This window comes from Musa acuminata, chromosome BXJ1-5 (genome assembly GCF_036884655.1).
Source record: "Musa acuminata AAA Group cultivar baxijiao chromosome BXJ1-5, Cavendish_Baxijiao_AAA, whole genome shotgun sequence".
NCBI classification, from domain to species: domain Eukaryota; kingdom Viridiplantae; phylum Streptophyta; class Magnoliopsida; order Zingiberales; family Musaceae; genus Musa; species Musa acuminata.
In genome coordinates, this window is record NC_088331.1 from 46,120,997 (window position 1) to 46,139,566 (window position 18,570).

Consider the following 18,570-nt stretch of genomic DNA (forward strand, 5'->3'; position numbering starts at 1 on the left):
AAAGTGAGACACATTCGGACGTTTGAGATGTCATATAGTGACATATGGGTATGAAAAGCTACAATATGTATGTGGTAACCATAGCAAAAAAGTGATCGTAAAGAAGGGATAGAGTATTTTATAGAATATTTTTTTATGAGTAATTTGTAACAGTAATATTCATATATCTATATAGACAATAAGGATAAAGGCAATCTATAATTATCTACTTATACGCACGTGAATAGATGGGTGAGAGATAATTTTTGTCTTCTTTCGCATCACACGTAGAATACATATCAAATGATAATTAATCGACGATATATTTATTATCTTCATATATCATTATATTTTAAATGTAGACTAATTGAAAACACCCATAAAAAAAAATATAGGTATTCAAACATATCATTCATATTTCTTAAAAACACTTATGATAATATACACTATATTTTAAAAATCCATAAAATTATAGTTTTTCTTAAGCTAATAAATGCACGCTTCATTGGATCTTAAATCTTATCTAATTAACAATTACATACATTAAAACTAATAATATATTAGCTTGACGACGGCATATCTTATTCACCTAATTTAGTATGAGTTTGGGATCCTATTCGGTAAAATTGTACACCTAATATGTTTGTTTGGTAGTGATGTATACAATTTACTTTATGGTTTGAAAACAAAATTGAATCAAAATTCTATAGTCGAATGATAAGTCACTTATCAGAAACCTAAACAATAACAGAAGAAGACTACGATGAAAGATAATACTATCTCGACTCACATCAGTTCTAAGTTCGTGCTTGCATCACTTGATGAGCTCACACGTCGAAGAGGAAGAGAGGAGAAAAATACTTCATGTCATCTCATTGACATCATTCTCCAAACCAAAAATGTGCACCACCAAAATAATAGAAAGCCAACAAATCATGTAAGAGATATGACACCCTTTATAATATTCAATATAATGATTATATATATATATATATATATATATATATATATATATATATATATATATATATCCTTAATAGTAAGCACACTGAATCAGCTATCCTCAGAAGGAGATGGGCATCGTGTCTGCAAACAAGTTCTCAAGGATCACGGCCTCAGCCTTCACAGCACACCGGGCGTTGGGAGACTCCTCGTCTGCGTTGAATGAGATGGTCGAAGAAATTAGGGAAGAAGGATCTGCTGCCGGCGGCGGCGGCATCGGCGAAGGGAGCTTGAGCTTGACCGGGCACGACGAGAGGGGGAGCACCGGGAGGTCGTCGCAGTTGCAGATCTCGATCATGTGCCCGTCGGGGTCGTGGAAGAAGAGCTGCCTCACCTGGACGCTGCCTTCCTCCACCACCGCCGTCACGTACTCCACTCCCGTCCTTTCCAGCTTCCGCTTCAAGGCCTGCATGTTGGAGCACTGGAAGGAGATGTGGTCCTCCTTGGGGTTGATGACTGCCTTCTTCTTCGGCATTCCCTCCTCGGAGTTGCATTGCAGCAAGTGTATGCCAATGCCGTAGTTGAACAACCTGCAGGAAACCAACTCACAGCACATAAGAAGAGAGTTAGAGAGAGAGAGAGAGGGATGAGTTCATTGGATGCATATATACCAAGCGCCATGGAAGTTGAAAGATGAAGGCCTCTTGATGCTGGCGAAGCCGAGCACCTCCTCGTAGAACTTGACAGACCGTGTCACCGACCGGCACACGAAGGAGACATGGTTCAGTGACACCAGCGGCGTCTCCTCTACCTCCTGCATCTCCATGATCGATCTCCAGACTCGCCTCTCCTTCTATATATATACATAGTGATAGATAGACGTGCAGTCATCTTCTACATAATTATTTACACCTAAGTATAGAAAAAGGTTAAGATGACATCCAAATGGGTCGATACAATACGCGCACAAATGATCTGTGCTGCTGCTGCGTCCAGTAATAATTGGTGGATTCTTGGCGAGGAAGGAAGACTTTCTGGCTCGTGACTCGGTCTCCTCGGCCGAGCTGGGATGGCGCGTGGTCGACGTGGCGAGGAGTCATCCGCGTCGAGAAGGAAGTCGTCGCTTTCGGCGGGAAACCAGCGGGAAACGTGGAAGACCACGTGACAACTCGCCGTATAATTATTTTCCCACGCGGCACACGGCATCGTACAAAGTCAACCCATGAAATTTATATTTATATATATTATTTATTTATTTATTTACTGTAGACATTCTTCGTGGCACAGCTCAATCTAGAAGGAGATGACTTGGCAAATGCTTAATTCCTGTTCAAGATTTCTTTAATAGATCTCGTGCCTCTGTCACCCGAATTTATAATTAGAATCGATCAGTGTGTTCATATCTATCCATATATTTTCTTATTAAAATATTTAGTCTTATGCAACGGATGACAGTTCAATATGTTACTTCAAAATATTCTTCAGTACATTCTTGTATGATTCTTTTATTGATAAGACATTATGATTTTATCATAAGAAGAGAACAAAAAAATAATCCTAACATCTTAATAAATCTTAAATAAATCCTTAATAAATCTTTTATTTATTTGTTAGCAACTTTTCCTTCCATCAAATTTGCTAGAAAAATATGTCAACAGTTCAATATAGATTGTCTTAAAGCCATTAGTCCTTTTTTAGCAGTTTAAACTGTGAGGAATAATGATCATTCAATTCAAAATTTTTATCATCAATGTTCATCATGCACTTGATTTCAGTTTCATATATATTAAAAGGATAAGTTAGAAGAGCTTAATATAAATCAGGCTTTTTCTTAAGTACAACTTAGGATTTCTAATAACTTAATTCGAATACTTATCACTTTATTTTGTCAAATGAACATTGTTGATGTGTTTCCCAATCTGTAGTATGAGATAAATTCAACCTAAAGATCAGCTACTCTTTGGCATTGCAGATGGTGAAGAAGTTGGAACTGAGGGAAGGAGATGTGGGGAGGAATTCAAAGCTCCTCTTCACATCAGTGAGGAGGGGGTTCAAACTATGTGCCGCAATTGCATGGCACTGACCATGAAAGAGAGAACAAACTATGTTGACCTGAGGAGGAGGAGAGGGTGTCAACATTCTTGCATGTCCAGCTTTCAGAAGCAGTATCAGTCGAGCAAATCAATCTCAGAGCTTTCATGGTTGTTCTCACTTTCCATGTCTTGAGTCAACAGTCAAATACTAATGTCTGAATGCTACTGTCACCTCTAATGTAAGCTTATGAATTAAGTTCAGCAGCTGATAAGAATGAAGATGATGATGATGATGATGATGATGACAGGATTCTACTTGGATTTGACTGCCACTGCCATGTTCAATGCTGCTTGAATGCTTGCAAGGGCATGCAAGACTGTTACAACAGTTTGAAGACTTCCCATATGTCCTGCTCATCTCCTTACGGATCACTCCTTTTCTGACACTACCAGGGACGAACTACTGACAGACCTGCATGCTTTCCAGGTCAATTGATCTTTCTCTTCTAAGTTTGTTATGCTACCTTCATCACTACGGCAGAAAGAGGTGACAGATCTTGATGCCTTGGAAGTGGTTGTGAAGAAGAAAACAACAAGTCATAGAATTAAGCTCAAAGATGTGCACTGTTGAATTGATCCACCCATTTATTTTGCTTCATGTATATCCTCCTCCTCCTCATCATCATACATGGCTTGGAGCTGCAGACAAGAAGATAACACACATCAGAACCACTCAGTCTTAGTGTTGCAATTCTCCCATGCTTACCTGCAAACATACAAAGATATCATTTGGACAGCGGTTGGAACGTCACGATGACAAATACAAAGACGACATCAGCAATGGTGGTGTTGAGTAGTGAAAGGTGATCTGTTCCTGTCATGTCATGCAAGTTGTATCAAGAAACCCTAGAAGAATGACAAGGAGGAAGACTACATCGACATTGATACCCAAAGATCTGGTGGTACTGAAGGAGGACAGCAGCATTTGTCTGTGGATAACATAGTGCCCGAGAGATGCACCAAAACATCCACTTCAATCCAAGAGAGGCTGTGGGGAGAAGATGAATGGGATAAGGGGGGGGTTCACATTACATGGGGTAGGGTGGCCATGGTCCTGTGGCTTGCCAAGGACAGCTCTTTATGATGCCAAATTGGTAGAGAGAGACACACTACACCATAAAATATTTTTTCTAAAATAATTGACATAATATCCTCATATTTTTTTTATAAATTCATATATCTTTGCATGGTAAAAAAAAAGAAAAAGAGAGTGATTTAGTGCATAAAGATATTGTTAATAAGAGATCCGAAAAGAATCTTAATCTTATAAGAAAAAAAGTTATTTTCATAACTGAAATCATGACTATTAGTGTTAAAATTTATCATCGTTTCTATAAATTAAGAGATTAATAAAGATATCATAAATAATGATTTTGTGTAATCAATAAATATTTCTTTTTTAAAAAGAATAATTTAATAAGATAATTATTAGGCAAATTATGTTTTATGAATTTATATATCGAATGTTGAGATTGATGTGTGAAGTTATTAGACAAAACACAAAGGTAAGATTGGGAGGTAACATCTAATGTGATTTGGACATCTCCAAGTTATGCACAAAGTAATAGCATGAATGATTAATGAAGTTTAGGAGGCATTATTAGAGTTAGGATTAAGATGAGGACATTTAGTACTTGCTAGTGGTTGGTAGCATATGCATGTCATTGGTCAAAATCATGCACAAAGCCAATTATGTGGTTTGCTTGGACTAGAAAGTTTACTTGAACTCTAATCTTTCTATTAATATTTCTATTTTTCTTAGTTAATAGTGGATGCATGTAGTAATACAAGTTGACAAAAAATAAAATGATATTTTTGATATATATATATATATATATATATATATATGTGTGTGTATGTATATATATCTAACAAGTCACATGTTCATCTCTTATGGATGCATTTCTTTGGTGAACAGATCTCAATGACATAATGAACTGAGTTGACAATGGGAATTGAGCAAATTTCATTTTTTTATGTATATATAATTAAAATTATATCAAATTGTAAATTAATTATAGTACTACCTTAAGGAAGAGGAATTGTTGCATGATTAAGAAAAGTATTTAGCAGATATGTTTGACCTAATATGTCCAATATTAATGAGTTATTAGTTACACTAGCATCTTTGATCTTTAAATTTTTATGTTAGCATATCTCCAAATATTTCCATCATATCCTCATTGTTGATTATATATTTTAATAAATAAACAACTAGAAAATAATAGTTTAATATACAGATGAGTCGATTAGGATTAAATGGTTTAAGAAAATAATACGAAGATAGAAAAATCTTTTAACATATTTTTAATAATGAGAAAATATTTGTACAATCAACCCCAAATAATTTGGGCATTACGATCATTATTGTGGTTATTGATATCTTTTAGAGTCGATTAAATCAAAAATTTCCCTATCAAATAGGTTTATATTTATTCTTGAATTTGTCTTGCACATGTTGAATGATTGTTCTCAACATCATCCTTAGTTCATTCCATGCTTTATGGATCTTGATTCACATAATTTATGGATCTTTGTTATCAATGATCCACCTTCTCAGTGTTGTCATCAATCATGCAATCAAAGAACAAAGAAATCAACATGAATAATGGTTCTTGTGTTGGAATCATGTTTCCCTCAACCTATTTTTCATGGTGTGATATCATATTCTTCAAAGATGATACTTATTTTAGTGCTGTTTTCATGACCCATAACATCATTATTTCATGACAAGTAGAGTTGAGGTCCATCTTGACAAAACATATGGAAATAGACATAGTTTGACAGAGAAAAAAAAATATTATTCATACATACCTAATAGACCTTAATTTCCAACATTATCAAGTTAGGTAGAACCATCAAAGCAATATGGATGCAAAGAAGAAAAGAAGCATCATATCATGTTGCTTCAAATTGGCTAAACTTGACATATCAATAAGGAGGTTTGGGAAATTTATTAGCCTTTTTTTTAATGCAAATGAAACCTTTTTTTTTAAATAAAATCTTTATCTTTGTTGAAATTTTGATTTAATGTGTTTATTCCTCCACTTCAAGACTGATAATTATATCTCTACTATTTAAGCCATTAAAATCTTTCCTAAAACCATGACAATGTTGGATTCATAAAAAGGAAAATTAATTGATAAAAAATACTTCACCTCCTCCCTCTTAAACTTCTCTCCTATTTCTCCCTTCCATCTCTTCTCCTCTTCCCTTTTATCTCATTTTACTTGGTTGTGGCATCTTGATTTAAGTACTAATGATAGGTCCTTATAGATAATTGGAGTAATAAATGTTTCAATTTTTTAAGTGTTTCACATAAAATATATGAAATTCATTAATATCTAACAAGTAAATGAAATAAGTGTTTTTTTCTATTTAACCTTTAGTTAAGTATATTATAAAATGTTAATTGAGTTGTGGGAAGTTTGGTGGACAGAAAGAGAGAAAAGTGAAATAAATGAATTTTCCATTTAATCCTTTAATTACAAATATTATAAAAATTAATTGAGTTGTGGGAAGTTTGGTGGAGAGAGAGAGAGAGAGAGAGAGAGAGAGAGAGAGTGGTGAAATAAATGAATTTCCCATTTAATCCTTTAATTACAAATATTATAAGAATTTAATTGAGTTGTGGGAAGTTTGGTGGGTTTAAAGTGAGTAACAGAGAAGTGAAATAAATGAATTTTCCATTTAATTTCTTTATTATAAATATTATAAAACTTTTAATTGGGTTTTTTGGGGAGAATTGAAACAAATGAAATTTCCTTTTAATCTTTAAATTACAAAATATAATACAATTTTAATTGAGTTGTGGGAAGTTTGGTTGGCAGAGAGAGAGAGAGAGAGATGAAATTTCCATTTAATCTTTTAATTACAAATATTTCATTATTTTAATTGAGCTGTGGGAAGTTTGGTGGGTGGGGAGAGAGAGAGAGAGAGAGAGAGAGAGAGAGAGAGAGAGAGCAAAGCCTGCAGAGTTCAAAAGCTTTCTATCATTCTGTGAGATCGATAAGGGGAGAGAGCTATAAAGGAAATGGTTGTTCATGAGGAGCGCACGCTGCATCCCCCACCCGCGCGGGAATTGCGCCCACTGCCGTTGTTGGAGACCAGCAAAGCGGCGTCCACTCCCGCCTCCTCCGCCGCCCCCGCGGAGAAGAAGTCGACACGGAGCGAACCCCCACCATAAACCCTTGGATTTCGATCTCCTCCCTCCTCTCCCACCTTGTCTCCTCTCGACCAGATCAAGAAAAAGACCTCCTTTTTTGCCCCTTGTAAACCAATATCGACGTCAATCATCTTCGTATTGTTTTTTCTGTGGACGGTATCATTCTATCCGAGGAAGAAGAGGGCATAAAAAAGTAATCTTGAATTCAGAATGCCTTCCACCTATCTGCATATTCATGTCGACAACCCGGACGAACCCTGTCTCCCTCTGTTTCTTTATCTTCTTCCCTATTTACTACTTTAGTTTACCTTGATTAGTCTTCGGTTCTCGTCTTTTTTTCCTTTTTGTTCTGTTACCTCATCGGGTCTTTCCAAGTTGAGATTTTGATGCCAGATCGCTTTGTTTTGGGGTCTTTCTGATACTGGCCCGTTGATTTGCTGAATGCCTTTTCATTTGTTGGCTTTCTTCAATGCGGAGGGCTTCGGAGAACGGTTTTGATCGGCGGTGATGATCTGTGGAGTACACTGGGGGCTTGAGGTTGCGAGATGGACCGTCGGAGTTGGCTGTGGAGGCGGAAGCAATCGGACAGGAGTCCTGGTGAGACTGAGAGCTCAGGGTCAGCCTCTTCCGAGATGCACTCTGGTGATCAGGTTTGTTCATCCCCTTTCGTGTAGACGAGTAGAGATCGAAATCTGTGCTTGGTTTTTCGGTTGTCAAAATCACAACATAAATGAAGCTCAGGTAATTGTTTTTAGCAAAAGATGATGCCTCCAGCAAAAGCAGATGCTTCGTTGGATGCTTGTCGTCTACTTCTGTGGTATGCAATTTGAGCTGTTAGTATTAGAATCGACCGCAAACCTTGGACTTTTTGTGCTTTGGCTGAAATGATCCACAACAGCAATGTTTGTGGATCTTTCGTCGGCAGAAATGAAGCATAACTACAATCTTTCTGGACTACTTTCCTTTCTCCCATCCGATGTCTCTGGCCTTTGAGAGATCTACTCATACTTCTATTATATTACCCAAAAGAACACTGTTATCTTACATTCTTTATCTCTCATGACTCAATTTTCCATGAATGTCTCAGTAAACATAATTAACAATTATATGATTATACAACCTGGAACATGCAATTTTCTCACCTTATGCTGTGATTGCTCTCTATTTCTTACTCATAGTTCAGGTTGTTGTTTACATGGCACTCATCTAAACAGCCTATTAAATATTTTGGGGAATGTGCTTCCAGGAGTTCAAATTTGTGTTACTCTGCAAGAGGCGTTCTCTATAGCATTAGGCCTTTTTGCAAGAATTGCTGTGGACTTGTCTAAATTAATCAAATTCGTTTATTGTTTAGCAGGAGGCACTGATTAGTTCTTCTCCAAGGCATGCTCAGTCACCTGAGGTTGCATCAAAGGATGTCAGCCAGGACAATGAAACTATAAGGACTTTAAATGAGAAATTATCAGCTGCTCTTGTGAACATAAGTGCTAAAGAAAATTTGGTAAGACAGCATGCAAAAGTTGCAGAAGAAGCTGTTTTAGGTAATCTTCCTTTTAATTTTTTTTTTCTGAATAAATCCTTGTTCAAACATTAGTGCCTTGATTAAGGGAATATCTGACATTTATAGATGATTTTGAAGGACCAACTCCAATATGCTCAATACATTCCAAAAGCTAGATACAAAAACCAGTTGGACCAGTCTGATTTGGTTCCAGTGTGGGAATTGGTCCAGTTCAAAACCGTAGTTTTTCTTTTTATTATTTTTCTTAATATAATAAGCTGAAAGGAGCTATTCACCTCTCTCGTTTCATTCTCTTGGCTGCAACAGTGCCTTCTTTCCTCTCTTGGATGTTCTCCCTTTAGAGAAGCTGTATTCACTCTCTATCTTCCCTTCGCTCACTGCAACACCTCAACCTCTGCCTCCACCGTACTTCTCTCTCTTTCCTTTGCTTGACTGCAATGGTACAACTGCCTCTGCTGCAGAATGACATCTTATATACTTTACGGATATGACAGCAAAATTTGACATGACAAAGAGATGAATTTGATAAAGCAAGATATCTATCATCGAGGATCAAAACAAAGTGTATATGTTTCAATGACAGATATAATAACTAATAACTACTTGCAAAAAGTGCCTAAATGTGATTGTAGTTATTTAACTTCTTCAATTGTTTTCTCCTCTGCACTGTCACCTGTAAACTTAAGACTTGCTTATGTCCTTTGGTCTTATTCTTTACATGTCGACTAACTTAAAGATACCTAACATTTCTTTTGGATATTTTAAGAATTCAACTTGCCGACAGATCTGTGGCATGAATCAACATGTCCTCATTTTTTAATCATCACAAAAATTCTGGTAAAATTGCTAAAAGCTAACATTTTTTGGTCAATAAACAAGATCTAGTTAGATGTATGCCGAACAAAAATACTTAGATAAGACTAATTAACATGTAAACCTTCTCAGAGTTATTCACTACATTAGGACCACGCAAAATATTTCGTAGATATGTTTCATGTTGTTGGATAATTACTTACATGGTTGAATTCTATAACTTTCTTTCTAGGCTGGGAAAATGCAGAGAAGGAAGTTTCATCTCTAAAGCAGCAGCTTGAAGCTGCATCAAAGGAGAAATCATCCCTTGAAGATAGAATTGTTCATCTTGATGCTGCCCTCAAGGAGTGTGTCAGGCAGTTCTGGCAAACAAAGGAAGAGCAAGGACAGAAAGTCCATGATACCATCACCAAGAAAACCCGTGAATGGGATTCTGACAAATTGGAGCTTGAAATCCGACTTACTGAGCTTCAAGCCCAACTGGAAGCTAAAGCTGAAATTACCACATCTGTTGACCACCAGCTTTGCTCAAAGGTTGACATTCTTGAGGAAGAAAAATCTTCTCTTAAAGTTGAACTAGATACCCTTACTAGGGATCTCCAAATGAGAACATTAGAGTTGGAGCTAAGCGCCAGAGTAGCAGAAACAGCTAGCAAGCAACATTTGGACAACATAAAAAAGTTAACAAAGCTTGAAGCTGAGTGCCGTAGGTTACGAGCTACAGCACGTAAATCATCATTAGCTAATGAGCAAAAGCTCCTTTCTAGCTCGCATTATTCTGAATCTGTCACTGATAGCCAGTCAGATGCTGGTGAACAGTTATTAAGTCTGGATAATGAGCAAAGTTGTTCAGATTCATGGGCATCAGCCCTAATTGCAGAGCTTGATCAGTTCAAAAATGAAAAGGCTAATGCAACAAGTGTCACCACTTCTGCAGAAATTGACCTAATGAATGATTTCCTGGAGATGGAAAGACTAGTCGCGTTGCCTGAGGATGACCATGGAAGCTCTAGCATTGAGCATGACAATGGTTCGGACCATACTTTTAACAGAGGCAGCTCTTCAAGAAAGGAACTTGATACTATCTGTCTGCATATGGTTGAGTTGGAAGAGCCAGTCGAGAAAATGACAACCGCAAAAATTGGAACGGAATCGTCTTTACCTGTAATGAACAATCAGCTAAAGAATACACATGATCAGCTGGAAGCAACTGAAGCTAAGTTGGTTGAGTTGCAAAGGCAACTTAATTTGGTTAATGGGGAAAATCATGTTCTTGAGATAGAACTAGAAGCAGCCGAGGGAAAGACAAATGAACTTCAGCTCCAGCTCGAATTAGCAAATACCAAAAATGCGGAGTTACAGGAGAGAGCAAACTTATTAGAAAGGAAATCTGAAGAAGAGCAGGAGTTGTCTGCCAAACTGAAAGTGAGGTGCCAAAATATAGGGGCAACAGAAGCTAATAAGAGGAAGGAAGCTGAACATCAGCTTGAGTCAGCATTTGGTGAAATTGCAGAGTTAAAGGAAACAATTAGTTTATTAGAAAGAAAATTTGAAGAAGAGAAAGCTTTGTCCACAGAACTGGCATCTAGGTGTTGGAAATCAGAAGTATTGAAAGGAAAGAAAGAGGAATTGGAGTGTCAGCTTGAGTTAGCAAATTTGGAAATTCAAAATCTACGTGGGATGGCTGGTTCATTTGAAATGAAACTTGAGGAGGAGAAGGCATATTCAACAGAACTTTTAGCCAAGTGTCAGAGTATGGAAGCCATGGAGGCAAAGAAAAAGGAGTTGGAGTGTCAACTTACTACAGAACATTTGGAAGTAGGCAAGTTACAGGAGAAGGTGAATATACTGGAAGGGAAAGTTGAGGAGGAAAGAGCATTGTGTTTGGGGCTTGCAGCTAATATAGAGGCCATAGAGGCAAAGAGAAAGGAATTGGTGGTGCAACTTGAGTCAGCACATATGGAAGTTGGGATCCTCCAGGAGAAGTTGATCGCATTAGAAAAACAAGTTGAAGAGGAAAGGGCACTGTCTGCAGACTATGCAACAAAGTACCACAGGTTGGAACATGAGTTATCCAGGAAGCAGCAAGCAACTGAATTCCATTTATCAGCATCCTCAAATAGAGTGTTGAAGACTAGACAGGTAGGTTACTTTAGTTGCTCACATTTTAATTTCATCCTTCCAGCTTAATCATGATGCCTGGCTGTTATATCACTCTGTTTGCTGTACTTTATTCCGAAACGAGAAACTGCAAACTATACATTGCTCCAAGCATTTACCAAATCTTTTTTCTTGATTGTTTGCTGAACATGCTTGTTTTGTTCTCAGGAAAAAGAGATCGCTCTAGCTGCTGGGAAGCTTGTAGAGTGCCAGGAGACAATAGCCTCTCTTAACCGGCAGTTGAAAACATTAGCAAAGTTCGACGAATTGATGCTTGAAACAGAGAAGCCGGAGTCAAATGGAGAACTGTTGGATCTGAGAGGGGATTCTAAGATAATAGACCCCAGCATATCCCCAGAGTAGAATGAACAGCTTTCCTTGGCCATCTTCATCCTCCTGGAGTGGACATCCAGAAATTTCATATCCTAGCATAAAATAGTCCGATAGAAACCAGTGAAAATGTATATTGAGAAAAAAAAAAGCGATTTTTGTGAATTATATGGCAATCATGTATGTGATAGAAATTTCTCGACAGACGCAATTAACATTTGATTCTCTACTTCTGCAGAATCTGTGTTAAGCGACAAATAGACGAAATTGTATGAAGATTACAGCGTTACCACAAGTGTTTTGCATGATTGTATATAGTTAAGCTAATGATGTGAATTGTCAGTATAAGGTATCCAGGTCTTTGTGCCATTCAAGATTCATCAACCTTCACCATTTTTACAGTAACAAAATGAGCAGCCACAGCAAGATATCAACAGTATCCTTCATCACCTTTTCACCCTTTAAATGCACATGCTGGTATTGCTTTTCTCTCTCTCTCTAGTCCTTTTTTTATGCTCTAGAATTAGTTGTTATTAATTGATAGGTATGACTGTTTGATTGCACTCACTAATACAACTGATGGAATCAGGCAGATGTGGGGTAAAAATCCTATCATCTACAAACATTCTCCTTAGAAATAATAAAATAATAGTTTTCAATTCATAACTCCAAAAACAAGTTAGAAATGTAACAAATTTATGTTAAAGATGGAATTTGGTTAATTGAGTGACAGATGGTTTCATCTTAGATCTCTTATTTTAAGCCAAGTGTTGTATTTCCAGTAACCTCTTTAGTCCCACATCGAGGAACACAACAGCAGGAGCTACATGAGAGGCTATAAAGGGCGGTCCTGGCAAGAATCCCGCTTGATTCTTGCTATTCTTTTTGTCTGTGGTCAAGTGGAGTGTCTGTCCTTATTTATTTAGTATCTGATACGTGGAGGGCCTGCTATGGTGGCTGGCCACTGGGGTCCTCCCGCGTCTCACGTGTGTTGCACTGCCCTGCGAGGCCCATCCCAATTTGAATTTTTTGGTTATAAATCTATTTTTAATATAGTATTTACATTTGATAAATTGGTTCTTGTTGTTTAAATTAAATGAAATAAATATGAAAGGATTTCGATTTATTAGGAGATAACTCATATAATATTTGGATGTCCTAATAAATAGGATGTATCATAACTGATTGACTTTGTGGGCCTGGGGCCAGTTTGATATCGTCGTTCGTGGGCCGGGGAAGCACTAATGGGTGGAAGGATCCATGGGCCCCCATGTGGGACCCGCTGGCTCGAGGCGCATGTGCTTGCGATTTAATGACCATCCGCGAACGACCACGGCTGGCCCTCCTCCGTCTTCGATTCCATCTCCTTCGCAGTCGTGAGGACCCCTCTCTCTCTCTCTCTTGCTTCCCCGCGATCGAGGCGGCGCGACGATGAGATCGCCGAAGCAGGGGATGGAGGATGACCTCCACCACCGCGCTACTCCGACGGCTGCGGCGGGGAGGCGGAAGGGCAGCGTGAATCGGGAGTGGCTGGTGGTGTCGGACTCCGGCAGGTCGTACCACGAGGAGGTGGGGAAGCACTCCATCATGCGGCGGACGGGGCTCCCAGCCCGCGACCTGCGGGTCCTCGATCCTCTCCTCTCCTACCCGTCCACCATCCTCGGCAGGGAGAGGGCCATCGTCATCAATCTGGAGCATATCAAGGCCATCATCACCGCCACCGAGGTCCTCGTGCCCAACTCAAAGGACCCCTTGGTCGCCCCTTTTGTTCAGGATCTCCAGTCCCGGGTCGCCAGTTCCTTCGGCGCCCCTCAGCATGAGGTGATGCCGTTCTTCCCTTTTATCAGCATCAATCCGTTGTTCCTAATTAGATATCACCTGGCAGATCTCAATCCAATTTTGCAATAAATACCGCCCGATTGCCTATTTAGTTTAATTGCACAGATCTCCTACTTTGATGACCGCTATATCTCATTGAATAGTTGTTAATTGATCGTTTGATGTTCATCTAGTGCATGAACCGAGCGAATTGATGTTTGCCGACCGTTGAATCGATAGTTATTGATCTTGATCACGTTCAATCAGTTTTTCTTTTTTTCATGATGATACATAAGATTATTTTTATCCTTAAAGGCTGCAGAGACTAGTGATTTGGATGAGGAGGCTATAAGAAGGTCTCCGTCATGCTGGCCCTCGTTTCCTAGTCAAGGCATGACAGCAACACATGGAGCCGATATATCTAAACACAATGGTTCCTTGACTGGTGATCTGCCAGAAGGCGGCCATAGTCCTGGATTAGATGTCAACGGCGATGGGAGCACCAAGGTGCTCCCTTTTGAGTTCAGAGCACTTGAAGTCTGTCTTGAGTCTGCCTGCCGGTGCCTTGAGTCAGAGGTGTGTTTTCTGCGATTGAATTTGAAGATATTACCATGTTGCTGTTGATCTACTGCTTAGTCTAATTCATAAAATACCTTTTCAGCGTTTGACTGCTTGGAACTTTCATGTTCCATTATCTTCTCATTCAATTTATGTCATGTCAACTATATTTTTTGGGCATATTTGTGACAGATTCCACAGGAATTTTCTTTGTTGCTACACTTGCTCAAAAACTTTGGTTTTGATATTAATATATATCGCATACTTCAGCCTAATTTAACCTTAGGCACAAGTGTTATTTTTCTTGTGTAGTCTATCTGCTTGTTCTTTTACCATTTCCTTCTTTGGAGTCTTCTCCTCGTGGTCTTTATCCATGTCTTCCTCCTAGACTAAGGATGCCTGCTTTCTCACCAACTTCAACTAATGTAATTCATTTTGAGTTTGCTAAATTGCCTGCTTTATAATGCTATGATCATATTTGGCTCTTATATTTTACGCTTGAGCCATTTTTCACCTATCATTTGGAAAGAAAAATCCAAAAATTGACTAATATCTTTTTTCTTTAGTGCTAATACGATGTTAATCCTCTTCATCCACATCATCCAATCGTTCTTTAACAAAATTTCTTCCTTAGTTTTATATCGTTATTATCTTCAGGCGGATTGCATATAAAACCATCTTATACATGTATCTATAACACATTTTCCTTTTAGATAATAGACTTGTGCTTAGATATGTTAATTCATGTAGCTGCATTGGTTCAGATATTTCTACTTGTAAACATATATGACTATAAAGCATTTTCTTCCATTGATAATGAGTTCATTGTTGAAGTGATGTTAACTGCTTTCTTGGTTCATATTCACAAACTCACTTTCATTGCTAACAATTTGCATCCTTCCTTTTTTTTTTTTTTTTTTTTTTTTCTGTTTTGGTGTTCAGACACTAACCTTGGAACAAGAGGCATATCCAGCTTTAGATGAATTGACTTCAAAAATCAGCACACTTAACCTTGAGCGTGTCAGGCAAATCAAGAGTCGCTTGGTGGCAATATCTGGACGTGTGCAGAAGGTAAGACCTGATTGCTCAAAGACATGTGTTAAATTTATTGAAACTACTCTGTTACTCACCCTGTTTTTTCATTTTGTATGTCTATATTACTGTATAATGCTCTTGATCCCTTCTGAAGCACATGCTGGCCCTCTGAGGAATACATGGATTTCTCTCTTTCCAATCAAATAGTGCGAAGGAGCTCTTGGGATTTATTTTCTTCCGTTTGCATGGCACACTCGATTTAGAAGCTCAGAAATTAAAATTTATTATAAATTGAAACATGTCTGTTCTAATTCAATATTTGTGGTATTTTTTGGGTTAGAATGCATGTTATGCATATTTCTTTTGAATATATATAAAATCAAATTCAATTAGAAAATAGGTTAGATCCATAGTACATTCCAAACTTGTACAGCATAGTCTCTTTATGATGGACCTGACATCACACAAGAGTTGTATCTGCTGCTAGTTGGTAAAAGCAGCAATTCATATGTTAGCTAAAAAAGCAGTAATTCATATTTTATACACTCGGTCACCTAAAGAATAGGTAGTTAGATCTTGAGATGATATCAATCACCCCCATTCGAGCAGCTGTCTTTTTCGGGCATCTTTATTTGGTGGCTCAAGCTGTAGCTTTTTGGCTAATGAAGCCTAACTTTAGCTTATTCTTCTGAATCTTTGAATATCACTCATTGCATTAGAATTTTAGTAGTGGTTACTATTTATGCGTTACAATATCACTCTATTATCACAGGTGAGGGATGAACTTGAACATCTACTAGATGATGACATGGACATGGCTGAGATGTACCTAACAGATAAGCTTGCTAATCAGCGAGTTGGTGAAATTTCATCAAGAGTTAACTTGGAGAATGATGCATCTGAGCAGGATGATGATGGGTAAGCTGTTGTTGGTTTTGTGGAGAGGGATGATACATAGAGAGAGTTAGAGAATCAATTATTTTTTGTTGTTCAGCATTCTGCTTCTACATTCGCAGTAATGAGATAACTTCGACAGAAGTTGGTCTCGTAGCCCCTATTTTTTCTGCATGGTTATATACATTAAACTAGCTGTACAGGTTCTGATGTATGTTGTAATGCATGTAGTAAGTGAAGAGGCATTAATTTTCACAATTTTATTTTCTCAAATGGGGCTGTGTGAACCACATCCGATTGGTTATTGGTGTATACAGTTTTCTTAAAGGAATGCAAGTTTCGGGCATCTCGACTACATGGCTTTGGTCACCACAAAATTCGTTATGACATCATGATTATAATTTGACATTTAAGAAGCTATTTAGTGTTATTCATGTTTTTGTTAGTGGCAATTTGAGCTCGAAAATTCTTCCTATTATGTTGACATATTTCTGCTCTTAGATTGAGCCTGGATGGCTGTTGAGTGCTACTCAAAGATGGGTAGCATAATCAAGGGCCAAAAGCTAAAACTTACTGTTTCCTATTTCTTTATATTATTATAGCTTGTTTTTATTCGTTAGAGTAGTTGCACCATAGCTTGTGATATTGCAAGGGATTTTAATTCATTCGGTTAGGATCTTTAAGACGTAATTGCATCTAAGTTGCATAAAAAGGTTGGCTAAGCTTGTTTAAGTTTGTGGATTTGAGTAAAATCTCATAAAATTTCTCTATTTAGTTTAGTTGCTTTGATAAACTCTCCTATGAAACTTCTTTTTAGGCATATAAAGTCCTTTACGTGAGATCATATGCATGTTCAGGGATGATGAGTTCAGAGTTGAGACAGATAGCAGCCATGAAAGTTTAGGAGTCTTCAAGCCTAATATTGAGGAGTTAGAGATGCTTTTGGAAGCTTACTTTGTGCAGATTGATGGCACTCTTAACAAGCTATCTCATGTATGTTTTCCTTCCCCTTAACATAATCATCAAGTTTATGCTTTAGTTGCTTTGAATGTATAGATATTCTTTGTCACCAATACAATGTCTCAAAGCCATTTATAATTGGGCAAACATTGACTTTACGAAATGTCAACATTGGTTGTGAACTGATGGTGCACAACTAATGGTGAACAAACATCACTACGAGAAAAAAGACTTGTCATAATTGGAGACTTGTTTAGGCCTTTTCATATGGGTTTGTCTTCATAATTCTGAGATCTTTTTGTGCACTGTTTGGCATGTCAATAATAACAAGATGCTTGTCTGCATCAAATAATATCAAGATTGGTTTATAACGTGTCATAATATTTCCTTTCTCCAATTACAGATCTTTTTGTTTTAGTGTTGATTGTTTCAGAACTATGATATATCATAAGGTCAAAAACATGCTTCAATTTGTTACCTATGTAAATATCTCCTTACTGTAATTAACATCCTTTTCATTCTATGCACTGAGAACTTCACTTACCAAATTTTGTTTTTGCCACATGTGCAAAGTTGAGGGAGTATGTGGATGACACTGAAGACTATATCAACATTATGCTGGATGAAAAGCAGAATCAGCTGCTGCAAATGGGAGTCATGCTGAGCACTGCAACGGTGGTGACCACGGCTGGTGTCGTGGTTGTAGGTCTCTTCGGTATGAACATCGGCATCGATCTCTACAACGCGCCCTACCGCAAATTCTGGGAGACAACTCTGGGCACCATCATCGGCTGCGTGATCCTCTATGTTCTAGCAATTGGGTTTGGGAAGAAGAGTGGGCTGCTCCAGTGACAAGGAGGTTTTGTTTCGGTTTGCAACAGAGAAGGTCCTCAACAATCTCAATCCTGAATGATGTTTCCCCGAAAGTTTTCTCCGCCCTTTTTTTCCTTATTGACGACACTCCAAGCTCGACTTGAGTGCTTCTACCATGGCAAAGCTATACTTATTTCGCCCTTATTCTCTGGTTAACACAATTCTGACAACCAATTTAGTAATTTTTCAGTTATTTAGATTGTTGAGGATTCAAATATAGGTTTCTGCAAAGTTGCTGTAACTCTTTTTTCTTATAAAACTCTTCACACTATTTCTTCTATCCCTCCACATTGATAATTTAAATTGCATGCTATAATTCTTTTTTCCTGGAAAATATACCTGTGATCGACCAAATTGGCTATCAAATGTTGCTATGGGAAATGGTTTTTTGCTGTTCTTGATGGGATTATAATGCAGGTCATGAGTCA

General features: G+C 37.8%; 3 protein-coding genes across 4 annotated transcripts; 2 read left to right on the forward strand and 1 right to left on the reverse strand.

Moving 5' to 3' along the window:
- Positions 1–982: 982 nt before the first annotated feature.
- Positions 983–1,762, reverse strand: LOC135675177 (glyoxylase I 4-like). The gene is made up of 2 exons (XM_065185451.1): positions 1,593–1,762; positions 983–1,511 (listed from the first exon to the last, which is right to left on the reverse strand). The coding sequence occupies exons 1-2, from the start codon at positions 1,745–1,747 to the stop codon at positions 1,043–1,045; spliced, it is 624 nt and encodes a 207-aa protein (XP_065041523.1). The 5' UTR covers positions 1,748–1,762; the 3' UTR covers positions 983–1,042.
- A 5,172-nt stretch (positions 1,763–6,934) lies between these two features.
- Positions 6,935–12,317, forward strand: LOC135674625 (filament-like plant protein 3). Of its 2 annotated transcripts, none has more exons than XM_065184653.1 (4): positions 6,935–7,829; positions 8,534–8,720; positions 9,747–11,656; positions 11,843–12,317. In XM_065184653.1, the coding sequence occupies exons 1-4, from the start codon at positions 7,725–7,727 to the stop codon at positions 12,035–12,037; spliced, it is 2,397 nt and encodes a 798-aa protein (XP_065040725.1). In that variant the 5' UTR covers positions 6,935–7,724; the 3' UTR covers positions 12,038–12,317. The 2 variants fall into 2 exon arrangements, with proteins under 2 accessions (XP_065040725.1, XP_065040726.1); XM_065184654.1 differs by having other exon boundaries at positions 8,537–8,720.
- An 857-nt stretch (positions 12,318–13,174) lies between these two features.
- On the forward strand, positions 13,175–18,422 carry LOC135674626 (magnesium transporter MRS2-F-like). The gene is made up of 6 exons (XM_065184656.1): positions 13,175–13,825; positions 14,138–14,398; positions 15,323–15,451; positions 16,188–16,333; positions 17,167–17,302; positions 17,843–18,422. Exons 1-6 carry the CDS (start codon positions 13,436–13,438, stop codon positions 18,119–18,121), a joined length of 1,341 nt encoding a protein of 446 aa, XP_065040728.1. The 5' UTR covers positions 13,175–13,435; the 3' UTR covers positions 18,122–18,422.
- Positions 18,423–18,570: the final 148 nt, after the last annotated feature.